Source organism: Neltuma alba, unplaced genomic scaffold (assembly GCF_004799145.2).
Source record: "Neltuma alba isolate B1F8T4 unplaced genomic scaffold, ASM479914v2 tig00005017_pilon, whole genome shotgun sequence".
In the NCBI taxonomy this organism is placed as follows: Eukaryota; Viridiplantae; Streptophyta; class Magnoliopsida; order Fabales; family Fabaceae; genus Neltuma; species Neltuma alba.
Window position 1 is genome coordinate 220,334 of NW_021633945.1, and position 20,147 is coordinate 240,480.

Sequence of the window (20,147 nt, forward strand, 5' to 3'; positions counted from 1 at the left end):
TAAATAGGCTCAGGAGGGAGTATTTATTTATCTTTCTCCATCTCATTTGGCCTTAAACACATCATGCTGAAACACTATTTGAGGGGAGATCCACACGCAACAAGTCAAGGGCTTCGCCATTTCTGATGTTTTTGGTCCATCGAGACTCTATGTAACGTTCGAAATTGAAAGGCATGAAGAGAGGTGGGTGGTCACTGTCCACAAACTCTTTTGCAACTTCAACATCTCCATGCCTTGGTGCTTGCAAACTTGTCACTATTGAAATTCTAGTCCGTCCTTCCTTGCATTGCACACGATGAATCACATCTGGAAACCTTCCATTGCTCCACACCTACATCATTCATTAAAAAGAGACAATCATTTTCTAATCAAATCTACAACATACCGAAGAATGTCAATAAGGTAATTGTCTTGTGGCCTAGTGGCATGTAATCCATCCTTCATGGCGAAAGGTCACTGGTTCAATATGATCCTCACCTTAAGTACTTATTTGCCTTTCGTAATTCAAAGAGAAGCACTTTGATAAAAACTTATATGTCACAAACATGAAGTGTCATGCATTTAAAGAGAGAGAAAGAGAACAGAGATCAAAGGCATGAAAAGAGGAAATATACGGATGTTAAATGAAGAGGGAGTTAAATTTACATGAGCAACATCCCCAAGATTAATAACAAAGGTTCCAGATAAGGGAGGGACTGGAACAAAGGAACCAGAGGGAGGGTGCAAGACTTCAAGACCATCCACAAGGTCATCATCCTGAACAACTGAGAGAAACCCCGGATCAGTGTGCTCATGGATTCCTACGTGCCCTACAGTCTCAGGGGTAAAACTGTATTTGTTCATCTTGCAATTGCATCGCCAGTCTTGAAAATCCATGGCTTCTGATAACCCCACAACACACTCCTTTATCTTTCTGGCTATATCTACCGCTAGTTCCTGAACTGCTTCCCCATATGCCCTGATTATCTTCCTGCATGCATGCATTCCACCGTCATAGAATTCAAAATGAAGATTATTTATCAACTTTATATGCAGTAATATCTACATCTATATACTAGTATATACTAACTTATCATGAGGGGAGGCATCCAGTTGAGAGCAAAAGTTATCGATGTCAAGAGAGGATCCAAAGTCATGGAAACCCATATTTTCAAAGACTGGATGTAAAGGAAAATAGGTATAGCCACTTCCAATAACAGTATCAACGTTGCGCTTTTTGATCTCTCTTGGACGTTCATACAAACACGTTACCACCTTCTTCATCTCCTCCATTAAGTTCTTGGGTAAGCTATGGTTCATCACTCTGAAACATCCCCATTCATCGCATGCCTCTCTTAGCTTCTTGTACTCCTCTTCATCTGGAAACTTTTGCATGTCGATAATTGGGATGCTCAAGATCACGCTTCCACTCACGTTCTCCATTTCTCTAGCTTATAAGGAAGAATAATGGTCAAGGTGTACTTGTGGTTGGTTGAGACATGAGATATCTTTCTTATTTATAGTTGAATACTTCTGTAAAACTTTTAAGAGATTTTGACAGATGGTGCCAATGAAATGATTCAATGTACATCATTAATGATTCAATATACTGGAACTTAAATATGATGTGCCTTTCGGCTTCAATTAATTAAAGGGTTTTGGTTACTATATGTGTGGTTACTATGAGATTTCCATAGATAAGATAGATACATGCTTTTGTAAATTTTTTAAGAGATGTTGACAGATGGTGCCCAATAAAATGATTCAGTGTATGTCATTAATTCAGTATATATTTAAATTTAAAATACTATTAAAAGATGAAATGAACCTTCCAAGGCTAAAAATAAAAGTGTAATGGATCTTCCTAGAGTAGCCAAGACCATGAAAATGACACGTATATTGTCAGTTTTAGAAATTCAAAACAGCATTCAGTTATATTTGTCAAATTATATCATTATTAGCTCAGTGTACCTCACACAGTGAAATAAAACTGATTGTTGTTATATACCATTATTAACTCCAAGAACTTTATTTGTCGAGTACTCCTCTAATCTTATTTATAAGTCACTTCCAATATATTTCACATAGACAAAAAAAAAATTTAAACTTCATTAACTCTTATTTACAAATCAATAACTTTTTAATATTATCCCTATTTAATATATATTATATCTCATATAAACAAAGTCAACATAATAATAAATAAAAGGTAAAATTGTTCATCCATATAAAAAATTTCTCTCAATGCCTTATAAATAAGACCAGAAAATATATTCTCTCTCTGTCGTATAAATAAAATTAGAGGAGTATATCGCATCATTTAATAAGCTTTAAGAAAAATTTGGAAATGTAATAAATATTTGCATATGCATTGATTCTATTTTTTTGAATAGATATACAGATGGACTAACAAGTAACAACCATTATCCTTATGGTTAAAAAAATAAGCATCAAATCTTTAAAAGGTCTTGGCTTTTTTCATAAGCTAAAATTTAGATTTGTGTAATTATTTAACGCATTTTTTTCATTTTACCTCTAATTTATTATATGTCTCTCTCATCTCTTTTTTTCCACTTATTATTTCCATTATTTTTTCCCACTTATTCTCTCTTTTATTTATACCTCTCCATAAATAAAAATATTATCTTAGAAAATAAGTGACTTTTTTTATATATTTATTGTTTTTTATTAAGTTTAACTAACTTTCTGAATTTTATAATTTAATTTATATTTTGAATCAGAAGTAGTATTTTGTAGACCAATTGTTATTAATTTGCTTAAAAAGCAAACTTCTTCTTAATATATGTGCTGTTTGCCCCCTAAACCCCATTGGAATACTTAAAAGCTCATGCAATATATTATATAAATTCAACAGTAAGTCTAGAAATTCCTAATTCAATTTAAAGTTTGACTACATATATATTATTCAGTTGATATTTTCCAACTATTCAATATTCTAAAAATTCGAATAAATAACATAAGTTTTTTTTTTGGAGTGAAATAACAGAAGGTTCTTTAATATATGTGCATGACGACAAAAGGGAACAAGAGAAGGCACTAAAATACGCTGAAAGTTAATACTTCTCCGGTCCTTAATGTAGCATATAATTGTTGAGTTGTTTTTGATCCTAAATGTAAGACTTATTTATCATATTTAACATTTTTTTCTAAATTATCTATATTGATACTCCCTCAATGATAATCAAGTAAGAAAGGGAGGGATATTAAGAAAGATAATTATGACATTTTACCAAAAAAAACATGTCATACTTTAATCAATTCAAATTAATTAAATATATCTTACATCAAGGACTAGAGAAGCATTACTCTTTCAATTCCATAAAAAAACACTAATCATGAAGAAATCAAAGTTAATACTAATTGCCAGATTATCCCCTACACTAGTTGCTAGGTTCCTTTAAACTCCAACTCCACCTTACCATTTGTTTATCCTGATAATCTATCCCCACACTTCATCCTTACCTTACCTTTTCATTACCCCTTCTTAGCTATAATTACAACAAACACAATGACTACAAATTGGAACCAGAGGTGGACCCCATAGACTTTTTTTTTTTGGCAAAATAGGTGGACATATACGAAAAGTTAAGAAAATTATAACTTTTGATCCGTGTTTTTTTCCCCTTTAATTATAAACTTAGGTCTTAAGCTATAACTCAAAACAATTCAATTATTATAGTTTCTTGGGTTGATACAACTCAGTCCTTGTAATTTATTAAGGCCTAAATTGTTTCTAAGTAAAGAAACTATAATATATGTTTTTAGCAAGAGCTAAATCGATAATTGAGAGATTTCAAAAATTTAAAGCTATATTTTTCTTTAATTTTATTCTCCCACTTAATAGTCAAAGACTAATCCTTCTTTAGGTGAAAACTAAACGCCATACCCCATGTGTTGCACGGTTGGCTCATCAATGGAGAGCAACATTAAGATGGGACATTTGATATGGAGTTGGAAAAAGAAATTAGACCAGTTCTATATTAATTTTTTAAAAAATAATTCTCCCTCATTTACTAAAATTTATTTAAAAAATATATTTTTATCATTTATTGGTCAGAATAAATTGTGCAAACTCACAAAGTATATTGAAATATATTTTACTATGATAAGAAAGCTGAATGCATAACTTCGGGGGGGGGGGAATCTTACAACATAAAGAAATAATTATTAATATGAAATATCGTTTGGCGTGCATTTCCCCCCCTAAATGGACCGAATTTAGTATGTGTGTGAAGTGCGGGCGTGTGGATCCTTCCCTATAAGGAAAGGGGTTTAAAATTGTCAAAATTGAAATAAATAAATAAACATTGGTATGAATTTGATATGCATATGTTATGAAAAAATTGATACATATATAGCGAAGAGGCCATTATATCGAGGTTGTAAAGAGGCCCTTAGCCTCATATCACCACAGGAAAAAAAAACAGCTTATTACTAACGAAATTAGCAACAAAAAATTATTTTATTGCCAATTTCTGACAAATTACTAATAGAAATTATGTCACTCATCTGTCAAAAAATCCGTCAGTAAATATCTAATACGGAATTTTTTTCGTTAAAAATTTCTGTCACTAATTTTAATTACAAAATTTTTAGCAACAAGATTAATGATGAAAAATTTTTGTCACTGAATTGATGCTTCCAATATGGTTAGAATGAAAAATTGAAAGCAAAATTTTCGCCCTAAAACTAGGGGTGTTCAATTTGTTTCGTCTCAATCCCGATGAGTTCAGGATGGGACCAAAAAAATTTTAGGACGGGACAAGTATGGGACAAGATAGGACAATAACAAAAAATTTTATCTTTAGAAGCCCAATGAAAAATAAGCATTATAATATAAAAAAATTTATACAAAAAATTGTACTATTTTTTTTTTAAAAAAAGGGAAACAGGATGGGACACGGGACAAAAATCTTGTCCTATCCTTGTTCACCGGGACGGGTCTATCTCTGTCCTGTCCTATCCTGTCCTATGAACACCCCTACCTAAAACCTATATGTTTCAACCAAGACTTGTTCATAAGGAAAGAGTTGGATTTTGTCAAATTTGATCTTAGAAATGAATTTTATATACAAAATTATAGGAGAATAATATGTGAAATTAATTTTCAAAAGATTGAATTGAAAGTCCAAAGGTTTGAGGTTAATATATGTTAAAGAGAGCAAAGTACGAATGTGTCTTTTACCACGGCTCTCATAACTGAATGGTATGATTTGTTAATATAATTAGGGTTGTGTGATATCAAGGACAATGAAAGGGAAAGGTTAATCAAGCAATTTCAAAAGGTGGTTACAAAGGGAGCAAGAGAAAGAATGTGACAACTTAAATATAGCAAAATTTTTCCTACTCTTATATACTTGGTATTTGCCTGTATGTATGACATGTTTGTTGTGTTTATATGACTTTATGAACTCATGGTATGTGATAATACTTGAAGTATGCCATACACCTATGTGATTTATAAATAATGCATGATAGTTTCCAAACATATTGTTATGTTATGAAAATGTTAGGTTTACAAGCATGTTATGAATGCTAAGTTATGCCATATATGTTTAGGTAGTAATTGTTTGCTATTGAGATTTCTTCCAATCTCACTTTTCCTTAACCAGCAATAATAAGTGTTATTTGCAAGGATGAAGAATGCATGATAAGGATCAAAAGAAATAAGAGAGGAATTGGAGAAACATGTTTACGTATTGTAATGTAATATTTCTTCTTTATGTTGATGTATTCATGAATATGCCTGTGATGAATGATGAGAATGGCATGTAAGATTGAGCATGATAATGTATGAGAATGATTTATGAAATGTTGGACTGGTTACATTTATGTAAAGAAATATTTATTACATGTCAATTCAAAGTAACAGGGTGAATATTCCAATATAAAGTGATGAATTTGAGGTAGAGTAAGGGAAAAGCAAATGAATAAATCTGCTAATAATGTTCTGTGAGTAATAAGAACACATTCTGAACTTTAAAATAAGTGGTAGATCACCTAAAATGGATAAGTCTCCTAAAAGATACAAGTTTTCAAAAACCAAACAAAAAAACTATAAAGTACTATTTTGATAATATGAATAGTATAATTTCATAGTTTTTTTCATTAAATGATCAAGTAAATAACTCAATAAGTATTTTTTCTGTAGAGAACTAAAAAAGCTTTAAATGAAGAATTGAATCTCCTTAATAAGATTTTTTTATAATTAGTTATGAATTTTCATAATTCGACTAAAAATCTGAAATTACCACATAAATAGTAACCCGATAATTAAAATGCAAGATTTTAATGTACGGGCTTAATCCATGATTTTTCTGAATCGTAACACTTTCAAATGCATACTCAAGAGGGTGAAATGATAGATGTTTCATGTGCAAGTTATTTTTAAATTCTGTATTATTTTATTCACACCCAATGTTGCACCCTCTTTAGCATCAATCAATCTAATAGTTATGATTTGTCACAGATAAACAAAAAATCTAAAAGCACAAAATGAATAACAAACCAAGAATAAAAATGCAAATTTTTGTTTCTAAACTTTCATTAACGATTTTCTTGAACCGTAGTGCTGTCAAATATGCACTAAATGTGTATAAATGTTAGACATAACATATACTAATGACATTGATTTCTCTTACAATTTTGAGGCGCTCTGAAGCACGTAGGTTATCTTTTAGTAATATAGTTGTGAAATATTTTGGAATTTTCTTTTTTGTTTTTCTAAAGATACATTGGTGCTATACCATGAACTTTGCTAGGCAATGCTAGTAAAATACTTAACCGAATCTATATTGAACATTGTAGGATATGTTATGTGACATATATCATTATAATGTTGAAAGAATCTATTATTTCATTTGTCACAAAAATGATGCAGAAAATGTTTATTACTATTACCATTATAAATAAAATATTATTATCTATGACAGTTTCAAATGTAAAACCAACATATACAATGAAGTTGCTTGCTTGACGTTACCAAATGAAAACAGCATACAACAGGAAATTCTACGTCAATTTTGAATCATGACATAAAATCACATGATTACTAGGTCTTTGTCATCTAAATCTCTTAGATAATTAATAATATAAATAGACTTATAAACCCATTGGTCATGCTTTCTAATCCTGAGCGGGCAAGATATAAGACAAATGCCAAATAGGGTAGTTAAGATGAATTTACCTATGTAGTTATTCTAAAGTCATTTAAATTTATGTAACACCTTAACAAAATTCACATCGTAATAATAAACTTCACATTTTCTTCCGTAGTTTTTCATTAACTATTGACCTTTATTCAATTAGTATATTCTAGATTCACAATTAATTTTTTTTTTTTTTGAATTTGTTGGTAATACCGAATTCATAAATTTGCATACAAAATTGTTGGATTTTCCATAAATAATTGCAAGAAATGTATGATTATATCTCTTAAGCATGCTTGAAAAACAATATATATATATATATATATATATATATATAACCTGTCTCTCATAACAAGTCCATACTTAGTCATAGGCCTTGATTATAAATACTTATAGGCACAAATGGAAAGAATCAGAAAAGTTGTTAAATATTTCACAAAAATGTCGTTATCCCAAGCTTGTGCTCTTCTTCTCACACTATTAATCCTTGCTTCTCAATGTAATGCCCTAAATGCAATCCTAGATATAGATTTTAGTCCTAGAAGGCCTATTCCTAAACATTTTCTTGGTGTATTTTTTGAGTTGAATGTGACGATGCTGTGCAATACTTAAGGTTTTGTGTGTTTATGTATCATGCATATGGTTGGCCGTTTGTTTTGCAGGAGATTAATCATGCGAGTCTGGAGGGCTGTGGGAAAAACTTGGAAATAATGGAGGTGATCATGCAAAAATTTACCTTTATTATCTAAGTTGCTTTTTTTCCCCCCCAAATACTGTAATAGGATAACTAATCTCGAATTTATATTAATCTGTTATGGTTTTGAAGCTGGGGGTATGATGGTTCCATCAAGTATTTTTCTATGGATAATTATTGGAAATGAATCAACTATACAAGTCACTACTGAACTTGCTTCTAGCTTTCCTCGCAATAAGGTCGTCATGAAATTGCATGTTCTTTGTCATTCTATCAACAAATGCCCTCAAGGAGTTGGTCTCTCTAACCCTGGGTTTTGGCATATGGTATGGATATAAATTTTTAACTCTTGCATGTATACTACTGATGATTGCACTATTTTCAATCTAAATTTATGAACATTATTCCTTTAGAATATTGAGCAAGGGAAGAAATACAAAGTGGTCTTCTTTGTTAATTCATCAAGATCAATCAATTTGAAGGTTTCGTTTATAAGAGCAAACGGACAAGAATTGGCTTCCACTAATATTAGGTCACTAATTATGGATCATTTCCCCAAAACATTTACTATTTTTCTTATATTTAATATTGTGTAAGTAAGTAGTTAAATATTAAAACTATAATGGATAATTTATACATGTAGGGCTTCCACAAAATATGTTTCAAAGTGAAGGAGGATGAAAACTATTCTAGAAGCCCAAGCATCAGACTTCAATTCCAGCCTTCAGATTACGACAACTCAAAAGGGAGTGATTTGGATAGACCAAATCTCAGCTATGCCCATGGATACTTTCAAGGTCTGTATTTGAAATGATAATTATTTTAAACCATATGAAAAGGGTTTTCACTTAAGAAATGATCTCTTAGAGGAGGAAAGGTATTCCTCGCCTTTGTGAGCCGTACCTGGATGGAGTGGGGCTTAGTTTCTTTTTTCCCCTATCTTAATCTTAAGCAATCCTCAAGAAATCTTGGTTCTTTATGCTCCCTTCTTTTACTTACAACTACTAGGATTATATATTTCTATTTTATATTAGGGACATGAATTTCAAAAGAACCTTTATCAAATGGCAGCGGACTTGAAACCAAATTTTTTTCAATTCCCAGGTATGCATAGATCGTATAGCATATACTAATAGGAATCTTGAAAATAATTATTCATTGATCTCCTAACAATGTAGTGATCCATTTATCAATTGTTTCAGGTGGTACTTATGTTGAAGGAAATCATTTGAACAATGCATATAGGTGGAAGGATACCATTGGACCTTCGGAGAAAAGACCAAGTCATTTTAATGATATATGGGGCTATTGGATTAATGATGGTTTTGGTTTTTTGGAATTTCTCCAAGTATGTGCTTTTCAATTACTTTTCACATAATTGAATTGATTTTTTTGTATGCGCATATTAGTATTTCTTACGCTTCATCATATTTGAATAGCTTGTAGAAGACCTCGGTACATTACCAGTATGGGTATTTAATGCCAGTATTAGCCGTCATGAAGAAATCAATACAACTAACATATGGCCTTTTGTACTAGTATACTTTAGCATTGACAAATTCTCAAGATATCTTTAAATTAACCCTTATTCTTTTTCTTGTTGGATTAATCTTGTTTTATATCAATGTTTGCAGGAAGCTCTCGATGCGGTTGAGTTTGCAAAAAGTCCTCTCACATCAAAGTAGGGCAAGATAAGAACCTCTTTGGGACACCTTGAACCCTTTGATCTATAATATGTTGCTATTGGGAATGAGGACTGTGGGATGCATAACTACCTAGGAAATTACTTAAAGTTTTATAATGCCATAAAACATTACTATTCAGATATTAAAATCATATCAAATTGTGATGCCACTACTTCTCCCTTAGATAAGCTAGCAGACATTTTTGATTTCCATGTCTATACAAGTTCAAGGGGCATCTTCTCAATGTATAACAAATTTGATTCTTTGAATCGTTTTGGTCCAGAAGCTTTCATAAGTGAGTATGCTGTTTGGTAAGGAGATGCCGGGTTTGGAACCCTCTTGGTTGCCTTACATGAAGCTGTATTCCTTATGGGATTAGAAAAGAATAGGTCTATGATTCTCTTAATTACTAAGTTTTTACGATTTTTCTTCTTTTTTATTATTACTGGTATAATTTCAACTGATATCATCTATCCCCTAACTACACAGTGACATACACCTTTTATTAGAACTCTACATACATACTTTATAGTAATCTAATTATTTTGACTAAAATCACCATTGTTATTAAAAAGGTTTGTCTTTGTATTTAAGGTCCACATCTTAGGAGTGCATGTCTTGGAACCCATGGGTCCACCAGACAAATTGAAAGGCTTCCAAGCGCTAGGTCAAGTGCAACCCAGAATAATGGTGAGCCAAAATTTGTAATCAGCCTAATATTTGATTTAATATGCTATTCTATCTTTGGCCCCTATATTCGTTGACTATATAATACTAAAATCTTATATAAAACTTATTGTGCAAAATTTCGCCCTCACTATCTATTTATGCTGTTAGATTATGCAATCTGTGCTCATCTAGGTGATCAAACCTTGGTGTACTCACATTGTCATGCACTCATGTGGTACAATGAGCAACTATGTAAAGACAGGAACGAGGCTATTCTCCAATTTGGTACGTGTTTCCTCCAAGGAAAAGTCAAACTTCCGTCACTTCTAAAATGTTCCCCTCTATTGAGATCTTATTTGGATGGAACACACCTATATAGTAAGAACTTTTGTTCCAATATTCGTTCTTATAGCATGATGTTCCCGTTCACATCTATGGGAGGCAGAATAGATAGAAACATCAATGATGGACAAGGTGCATATGTTTACAGAATGAGTGGTCAAAATATTCATCTAATTGGAAGCATCTTACCAGTTAATGGAGTGGCTCCTAAATTCGCGCAATTGTATATATATGACACTGCGAATGAAATTTCCAACAAAGTAGTAGCAGTGATGTACCATACAAAAAGAATTGTGTATCTATTATTATGTAGCAGTGATGGATATATTATGCTTGAAATTCAACTAAAGTAATGACTTAAGGCATAAATGTGATCTTTCACTAACTATTTTGTGGTGATTCAATGTTTTATGCAATATAAAAGACCATCAATTCATACCAGTACATCGCACAGGAATTGTACTAGTTATTAGCAAATGACAACATATTCTTTAAAAATATTTCATGATAGATATTTCTATGATCTAAATAATAAGTAACTACTTTTTTGATCTTATTTATAAGTCATCTAACATTTATAAAGACTAAAAAAGATCTTAAAGTTTATCAACTCATTTAAAATTCAAGAAATTTTTAATTTTATCTCTATTTATTATACATTATACCTCGTGTAAACAAAGTCAACACAGTAATAAATGAATGGTGAAACTATACATCTATGCAAAAATTTTCTCTTAAAACCAAAAAATGTCTTCTCTCTTTGCTCTATAAATAAAATCAGAGGAGTATTATTTTTAGACTAAAGTATATTTTTAGTCCTTTAAGTATACAGGAAGTTTCATTTTACTCCTTAAAGTGGATTTTTAGTCCTTAAAATTTAACACCGTTAACGTTACTAATGTAAAATGCTGACTAAGCAAAGTTAAATAGTGATTGTTGTAAAATGCCTCGCTTTCCTAAATAATCCCCAGGACATTGTTGCTGATTGTCGGGGGATTTTTTAACTGTCTTGGGGGATTGAAGGAGACGAGATTGAGACTGTGGTCGTGGCGGGTAACAGTGGATAATGGACTTGGACTTTGTATGCATATGAAAAATGGCATCGCATTGTAAGCTTTTGATTGGAGTCATTGAAGACTTTGAAGCAAGCAAATCTATGAATGTTAAGGAAGCTTCTTTTTTCTTCATACAACCAGGGAGAATTAATAATGGACCGCAATATCAACGTTAAGGATGTTTTCCTTGGAGTCGATAGTTTATATATAAAGAAGGAGATTAGATCATGAGATGAAATGGTTTCTCAACATCTAGAATTAACAAGGTTGTAATTTTACGGGATTGAATTTTAAATTATTTCTCAATATATAACTCATGAATTAAAATCAACAGCCAGTGCGTTGGGAGATTCATGGAGGAAGAAGGGCATTGGTAATAGGAGAAGGGTTTTGATGGGGAAGGGAGAACAGATGAAACAAATGGATCAGATTAAAAATTAGGGGTTTTTTTATATTAGTATTATTATTTTGATCTTGTTTCATCAGCAATACAGCTCCCGCGCATCGGAAGGATGTGGATACAGGGGTGAACACTGATGTGGCATAAAAATAGTTTGGAACTTAAAAATAAGGCTCAAGTATACTTTTAATTTAGTTAAAATATACATTTGGTCCTTTAACATTATGTAAGATTTTAATTTGGTCTCTTAACTTTAAAAAATATATTTTTAGTCCTTTAACTCCAAAATTATTAATCTTAAATGATTTTTTTGTAACAATCATAGTTGTTTTGAATATTAAACTTAATATGTTACCATTTATTAATATTTTATCAATATTCAAAAGCTCAATATCATCAATTTTTGTTAACAGTTTTAGGGTTAGAGGACGAAAAGTTTATTTTTTAAAGTTAAGGAACCAAAATAAAATATTGTGTAAAGTTAAAGGACTAAAAATATATTTTAGCCTTTTAGTTTTTTATGTGTACATGAAGTTTCATTTTAGCCCTTTAAGTCTATAAAAGCACAATTTTAGTCCTTAAAATTTGGGAAAAACAGAAATAAAGAGCCCTAAATATGTAAAATTGTGATTTGGGACTCTCAATTTGAAAAATAGCAGATAAAGATCTGGTCCCATATCGCAAATATGAAATTTTAGTAAAATGTCTGAAATGCCCCTCAACTAAATGACAAGTTGACTATGGGAAATGACAAGTTCACTTTAGCGAATGACAACTTCAGTAGATCAAATCACAACTTGATTGAGGATATGCCAAATGACAAGTTGACTATGGGAAATGACAAGTTCACTTTAGCGAATGACAACTTTAGTAGACCAAATCACAATTTGACTGAGGGTTATTTTAAACATTTCAGCAAAATTTTATATTTGCAATCTAGAACCGGATCTTTGTCCGTTATTTTTCAAATTAAGGGTCCTAAATTGTAATTTTACATATTTAAGAATCTTTATTTGTAATTTTTCCTAAACAAGTTTAATACTATTAGCGGAATATGTTGACTAAGAAAAGTTAAGCAATGTCTGCGTAATACTGAATTGGAACCAGATCCCCCTCAGCGGCACTTTTTCTTAGTATCTCTCAGAAGCTCAAAATCCTATCCGCCCAAATGATCGAATATCTCATAATGCGCCACATCATTAGACTATCATGAGATGCATCTGAACCGTTTGTTTCAATTAAACCGCAGCCGTTCATTTTCAGATCCCTTAAAACATTTTTAGACCCCTCAGATGCGAGTAGAGCAACGGCCTTTTGCAACTTTGTGGCTGAACATGGCGGGAATAAAAAAAACTGCAGCTTTTTGATGAAAAAACTCTTCTTTTTTCAAAAAAAGAGGACATCCTTTGCAACTGAGCTTACATTTTATTGCTAGAATATATAACTTCTTTGTTTTAAGATGTTCTTCATTTCATGCATAATTTCTGTGTGCATTTTGCTTTTAGTTCGTCATTCAAATACAGAAGACGGAGAAGAAGAAAGAAAGAAAAAGGATTTAATTATATTTATTTTCAAATTATAAATTATTTCCAAGTGACTTTGTCTTCATTGCTAAGGTAAAAGGGTCCTTGAAAATCCCTTTATCAAATTAAATTTAAAATTTTCTAAGTTGTGAAAAACGTTGTTTGGTGGTGGAACTCACTTTCAATTGAAGGGGAGATCAAAGGAACATATAAATCAATGACTGTATTGAACATATAGAACGGATCAGGTTCTGAGAGTACTCTCATCAAAGCTTTCCTCTACCAATGATGGCTGGTGAAAGTATCAATCTCAAAGGAACACAATCCTATAATAGCTTTTTTGTGCATTTCTCCCTCTGGAAGCTCTCACCCAATGGGATAATTAAATTTTGAAAAAAAAAAACAACTTAATTCCTCCCCTTCGTTTTCCTTCACTAAGTAGCAGAAGGCTATCATTACCTTTAAGCAGCCCAACTACCCGCTACATGCTTGGCCGTTTCAATAGAAGATCAGCCGTGCAAAGATAACTAAGCTTGATGGCCTCCTCCATTTGTTCTGCTGAAACCGTGTCGTAATCTTGGAGCTTCATTCATTCTCACCATTCACCAGTCCTCTAACCCAAAATAACCAAAGTTCCTTCTTTTTCATCATGATAATCATCCCCAACAGGTTTCTTAACGGTCATTAGCTCAAACAGCATAATCCCAAAACAGTACACATAAGTTTCTGTGTGGGGGAGTTCTGTTCAGGTTGGGAAAACTCAAGTGGAACATAATCAGGCAAGCATCAACATGTTTGAAAGCTTTAAGGCACTCTGATTCAGAAAAAAGAAGCTCCACTACAAACCCAGAAACTACATTAGGTGGTAGAGCAGTTGATGCTTAGAATATTATACAATCATCGTTACTCATCATCCGATTCAATTTCTCATAAAAATCGCTCCAATACAATCACCTCAATATAAAATCGCCCCCACTACAATCACCATTGTTTTTATTTTCTCCATCCACAACAGTGTTCATTGACGATAAGCACTCGCTTTTCAATTGCGGACTGCATTCTTTAATGGATAAGAATTTAGCCGAAAGAAGGAATTAAATGGACGGTCGTGATTACAACAAAGCGGATGATTGAGAGACAGTTTTTGACAACCACATGATGTGTCCCCTTTTAAACGCTTAGATAAATTTAATGAATAGGATTTATAGATTCTAAGAAATACTGAGAAAACTGATACTGAGAGAAACAGCACAAGACCGAATTACTGATGTTTATTAGAGCAGGGATATTGCCCAAACGAAATTAATGGGTACAATAAATAGCAACAAGTACATATTAAAGCCACGCACCTCAAAAAGCTGCCGGCCTTCTTCCACATTCACACTCTGCCATTAATGACCCCATTGTCCTCTGTCTTCTAATCACACTATGCCCCAACCCACCAAACCCTTTCTGCACAGGTTTTTAACTTTCACATCAGCCCTTATGTTTAAATGTAGCCCCCTACAGCAACCTGCCCTCTGCCCCTGTCACTGTAAGCCAATAACTTAAACACATTGATCAATCTGATATGTCGAAGGGAGAGAAAGTAATAAAGCTTCTGGGTGCATGGACGAGTTCCTTTGTGCACTATGAGTTTCTTAAGGAGACTTTGGGATTCAAGAGCCTGCTTCGCCTTTAGTCTAATCCTATTTATAAGAAAATCTCAGTTCTGATTCATAGAGATAAGCCTGTATACTAATCTCTCATTATTGTTGAGTACGTCAACAAAAAAAAAAAACCTAAAAGGTCAATAGCACTCACCAAAAGAAAGGATTTGAAAAAATTACTCTTTTGATATACAGTACATTTAAAATTTAAAACAAGTACTAGAAATAACAAGAGAATTGAAAAAAAATAGAGAGCTGCAGAAAAAGGAGATGGCATAGAAGCAATGATACGAACGGAGGAGGGAAGTCTTCGTGGAGTAAAAGGGATAGAGAGACGAATAGGTTCAAGGCTGTCAGGATTTCACTCATGATGTGGCAGTATCTTCTTACTCGCCTTCACAAATAGTATCTCACTTCCGTCATAATTGTACCGGCTCTGATACCACTGACAGAGATTTCAAGAATTGATACTGTGATACCACTGAGGTGCTGTTATCAACTCCCCTCTAGCTTTCAACTTGAAAACAAAACAGAGAGCTGCAGAGAAAGGAGATGGCACAGAAGCAGTAATAAAGAAGCTGAGGCTCCAATCTTCTCTTCGTAGCATCCCATATCCCACAGTCCCACAAAAGTCGTCTGCTCCAGACCTTCAAATTCATTCTTCTCTCAACCCTCCCCTTCAAACTCATTCTTATATTAACGTCTCACCCTCGGCCCTGCTTTCTTTCCTTAAAGTTTCACCCTCAAACTTGTCCTCCGTCTTGGTAGGCATATGGCCAGGCCCACCTCAGCAATGGCAGTTGGCACCACCGTCTCTCTCCGGTGACTAAATTTGTGCTTACCCGGTCCTCCCTCCCTCTACGTCACTTCGTTCTTCTTGTCTATTTTTGAGTTTGCCTTCATTCTTCTTGTCGACTCTTGAGTTTGTCTCCATTCTTCAATATTCTTAATTTCATAGCATTTTTTTTGGTTTATATGTGCGTGGATTCTTGGATATTTGTCTGTCCAACCAAAAAATTATTTATTTATTTATTTGGTAAACTTTACCAATGGTATCACAGTTAGATCAATATAGATTTATTGGTTATCGTTTAATTTGTATATAATTTCACTTTAGATTAATGTGATAAAATTTTTTTACATGTTATGTTAAAATTCAAGTTATGAAGCCTGTCTTAGTTTTGAAATCGGCCAACTGAAACGTGCTATTAAACCTTGAATATAAAATATATATAAATATGTTAATATCATTTAATGCTTGATATAATCTGGAATATGTCTAAAGATAATCATGATTTTTTTGTAGGCTTTTATTCAACATGGATGATGAAGAGAATTATTGGATAGAATTTGAACAATTCAATACCACTGAGGTGCTGCTATCAACTCCCCTCTAGCTCCCAACTTGAAAACAAAACAGAGAGCTGCAGAGAAAGGAGATGGCACAGAAGCAGTAATAAAGAAGCTGAGGCTACAATCTTCTCTTCGTAGCATCCCATATCCCACAGTCCCACAAAAGTCGTCTGCTCCAGACCTTCAAATTCATTCTTCTCTCAACCCTCCCCTTCAAACTCATTCTTATCTTAACGTCTCACCCTCAGCCATGCTTTCTTCCCTCAACGTTTCACCCTCAAACTTGTCCTCAGTCTTAGTAGGCAGATAGGGGTTTAGAAGAGATAGATCTGTTTCCTGAATTCTAGCATTTCCAGGAAGACGATCAATTTCAATAAGATTTTCTATTCTTTTAGACAGATTTCTACGAACGGAGGAGGGAAGTCTTCGTGGAGTAAAAGGGATAGAGAGACGAATAGGTTCAAGGCTGTCGGGATTTCACTCATGATGTGGCAGTATCTTCTTACTCGCCTTCACAAATAGTATCTCACTTCCGTCATAATTGTACCGGCTCTGATACCACTGACAGAGATTTCAAGAATTGATACTGTGATACCACTGAGGTGCTGTTATCAACTCCCCTCTAGCTTTCAACTTGAAAACAAAACAGAGAGCTGCAGAGAAAGGAGATGGCACAGAAGCAGTAATAAAGAAGCTGAGGCTCCAATCTTCTCTTCGTAGCATCCCATATCCCACAGTCCCACAAAAGTCGTCTGCTCCAGACCTTCAAATTCATTCTTCTCTCAACCCTCCCCTTCAAACTCATTCTTATATTAACGTCTCACCCTCGGCCCTGCTTTCTTTCCTTAAAGTTTCACCCTCAAACTTGTCCTCCGTCTTGGTAGGCATATGGCCAGGCCCACCTCAGCAATGGCAGTTGGCACCACCGTCTCTCTCCGGTGACTAAATTTGTGCTTACCCGGTCCTCCCTCCCTCTACGTCACTTCGTTCTTCTTGTCTATTTTTGAGTTTGCCTTCATTCTTCTTGTCGACTCTTGAGTTTGTCTCCATTCTTCAATATTCTTAATTTCATAGCATTTTTTTTGGTTTATATGTGCGTGGATTCTTGGATATTTGTCTGTCCAACCAAAAAATTATTTATTTATTTATTTGGTAAACTTTACCAATGGTATCACAGTTAGATCAATATAGATTTATTGGTTATCGTTTAATTTGTATATAATTTCACTTTAGATTAATGTGATAAAATTTTTTTACATGTTATGTTAAAATTCAAGTTATGAAGCCTGTCTTAGTTTTGAAATCGGCCAACTGAAACGTGCTATTAAACCTTGAATATAAAATATATATAAATATGTTAATATCATTTAATGCTTGATATAATCTGGAATATGTCTAAAGATAATCATGATTTTTTTGTAGGCTTTTATTCAACATGGATGATGAAGAGAATTATTGGATAGAATTTGAACAATTCAATACCACTGAGGTGCTGCTATCAACTCCCCTCTAGCTCCCAACTTGAAAACAAAACAGAGAGCTGCAGAGAAAGGAGATGGCACAGAAGCAGTAATAAAGAAGCTGAGGCTACAATCTTCTCTTCGTAGCATCCCATATCCCACAGTCCCACAAAAGTCGTCTGCTCCAGACCTTCAAATTCATTCTTCTCTCAACCCTCCCCTTCAAACTCATTCTTATCTTAACGTCTCACCCTCAGCCATGCTTTCTTCCCTCAACGTTTCACCCTCAAACTTGTCCTCAGTCTTAGTAGGCAGATAGGGGTTTAGAAGAGATAGATCTGTTTCCTGAATTCTAGCATTTCCAGGAAGACGATCAATTTCAATAAGATTTTCTATTCTTTTAGACAGATTTCTACGAACGGAGGAGGGAAGTCTTCGTGGAGTAAAAGGGATAGAGAGACGAATAGGTTCAAGGCTGTCGGGATTTCACTCATGATGTGGCAGTATCTTCTTACTCGCCTTCACAAATAGTATCTCACTTCCGTCATAATTGTACCGGCTCTGATACCACTGACAGAGATTTCAAGAATTGATACTGTGATACCACTGAGGTGCTGTTATCAACTCCCCTCTAGCTTTCAACTTGAAAACAAAACAGAGAGCTGCAGAGAAAGGAGATGGCACAGAAGCAGTAATAAAGAAGCTGAGGCTCCAATCTTCTCTTCGTAGCATCCCATATCCCACAGTCCCACAAAAGTCGTCTGCTCCAGACCTTCAAATTCATTCTTCTCTCAACCCTCCCCTTCAAACTCATTCTTATATTAACGTCTCACCCTCGGCCCTGCTTTCTTTCCTTAAAGTTTCACCCTCAAACTTGTCCTCCGTCTTGGTAGGCATATGGCCAGGCCCACCTCAGCAATGGCAGTTGGCACCACCGTCTCTCTCCGGTGACTAAATTTGTGCTTACCCGGTCCTCCCTCCCTCTACGTCACTTCGTTCTTCTTGTCTATTTTTGAGTTTGCCTTCATTCTTCTTGTCGACTCTTGAGTTTGTCTCCATTCTTCAATATTCTTAATTTCATAGCATTTTTTTTGGTTTATATGTGCGTGGATTCTTGGATATTTGTCTGTCCAACCAAAAAATTATTTATTTATTTATTTGGTAAACTTTACCAATGGTATCACAGTTAGATCAATATAGATTTATTGGTTATCGTTTAATTTGTATATAATTTCACTTTAGATTAATGTGATAAAATTTTTTTACATGTTATGTTAAAATTCAAGTTATGAAGCCTGTCTTAGTTTTGAAATCGGCCAACTGAAACGTGCTATTAAACCTTGAATATAAAATATATATAAATATGTTAATATCATTTAATGCTTGATATAATCTGGAATATGTCTAAAGATAATCATGATTTTTTTGTAGGCTTTTATTCAACATGGATGATGAAGAGAATTATTGGATAGAATTTGAACAATTCAATACCACTGAGGTGCTGCTATCAACTCCCCTCTAGCTCCCAACTTGAAAACAAAACAGAGAGCTGCAGAGAAAGGAGATGGCACAGAAGCAGTAATAAAGAAGCTGAGGCTACAATCTTCTCTTCGTAGCATCCCATATCCCACAGTCCCACAAAAGTCGTCTGCTCCAGACCTTCAAATTCATTCTTCTCTCAACCCTCCCCTTCAAACTCATTCTTATCTTAACGTCTCACCCTCAGCCATGCTTTCTTCCCTCAACGTTTCACCCTCAAACTTGTCCTCAGTCTTAGTAGGCAGATAGGGGTTTAGAAGAGATAGATCTGTTTCCTGAATTCTAGCATTTCCAGGAAGACGATCAATTTCAATAAGATTTTCTATTCTTTTAGACAGATTTCTACGAACGGAGGAGGGAAGTCTTCGTGGAGTAAAAGGGATAGAGAGACGAATAGGTTCAAGGCTGTCGGGATTTCACTCATGATGTGGCAGTATCTTCTTACTCGCCTTCACAAATAGTATCTCACTTCCGTCATAATTGTACCGGCTCTGATACCACTGACAGAGATTTCAAGAATTGATACTGTGATACCACTGAGGTGCTGTTATCAACTCCCCTCTAGCTTTCAACTTGAAAACAAAACAGAGAGCTGCAGAGAAAGGAGATGGCACAGAAGCAGTAATAAAG

General features: G+C 33.8%; 1 protein-coding gene and 1 pseudogene across 1 annotated transcript; one reads left to right on the plus strand and one right to left on the minus strand.

Moving 5' to 3' along the window:
- Nucleotides 1–61: 61 nt before the first annotated feature.
- LOC114746468 (2-oxoglutarate-dependent dioxygenase DAO-like) lies at nucleotides 62–1,422 on the minus strand. The gene is made up of 3 exons (XM_028934689.1): nucleotides 1,070–1,422; nucleotides 646–970; nucleotides 62–331 (listed from the first exon to the last, which is right to left on the minus strand). The coding sequence occupies exons 1-3, from the start codon at nucleotides 1,420–1,422 to the stop codon at nucleotides 62–64; spliced, it is 948 nt and encodes a 315-aa protein (XP_028790522.1).
- A 6,167-nt stretch (nucleotides 1,423–7,589) lies between these two features.
- Nucleotides 7,590–15,995, plus strand: LOC114746469 (alpha-L-arabinofuranosidase 1-like; annotated as a pseudogene).
- The last annotated feature ends 4,152 nt before the right edge of the window (nucleotides 15,996–20,147 follow it).

Bases quoted from the DNA above. Each gene is read 5' to 3' on its own strand.
- LOC114746468 (XM_028934689.1), bottom strand. From the start codon at position 1,422: ATGGAGAACGTGAGTGGAAGCGTGATCTTGAGCATCCCAATTATCGAC. The intron at 971-1,069 runs GTTAGTATATAC...GCATGCATGCAG, and splicing joins GATGCCTCCCCTCATGATAA to GAAGATAATCAGGGCATATG. The intron at 332-645 runs GTAAATTTAACT...TGAATGATGTAG, and splicing joins ATCTTGGGGATGTTGCTCAT to GTGTGGAGCAATGGAAGGTT.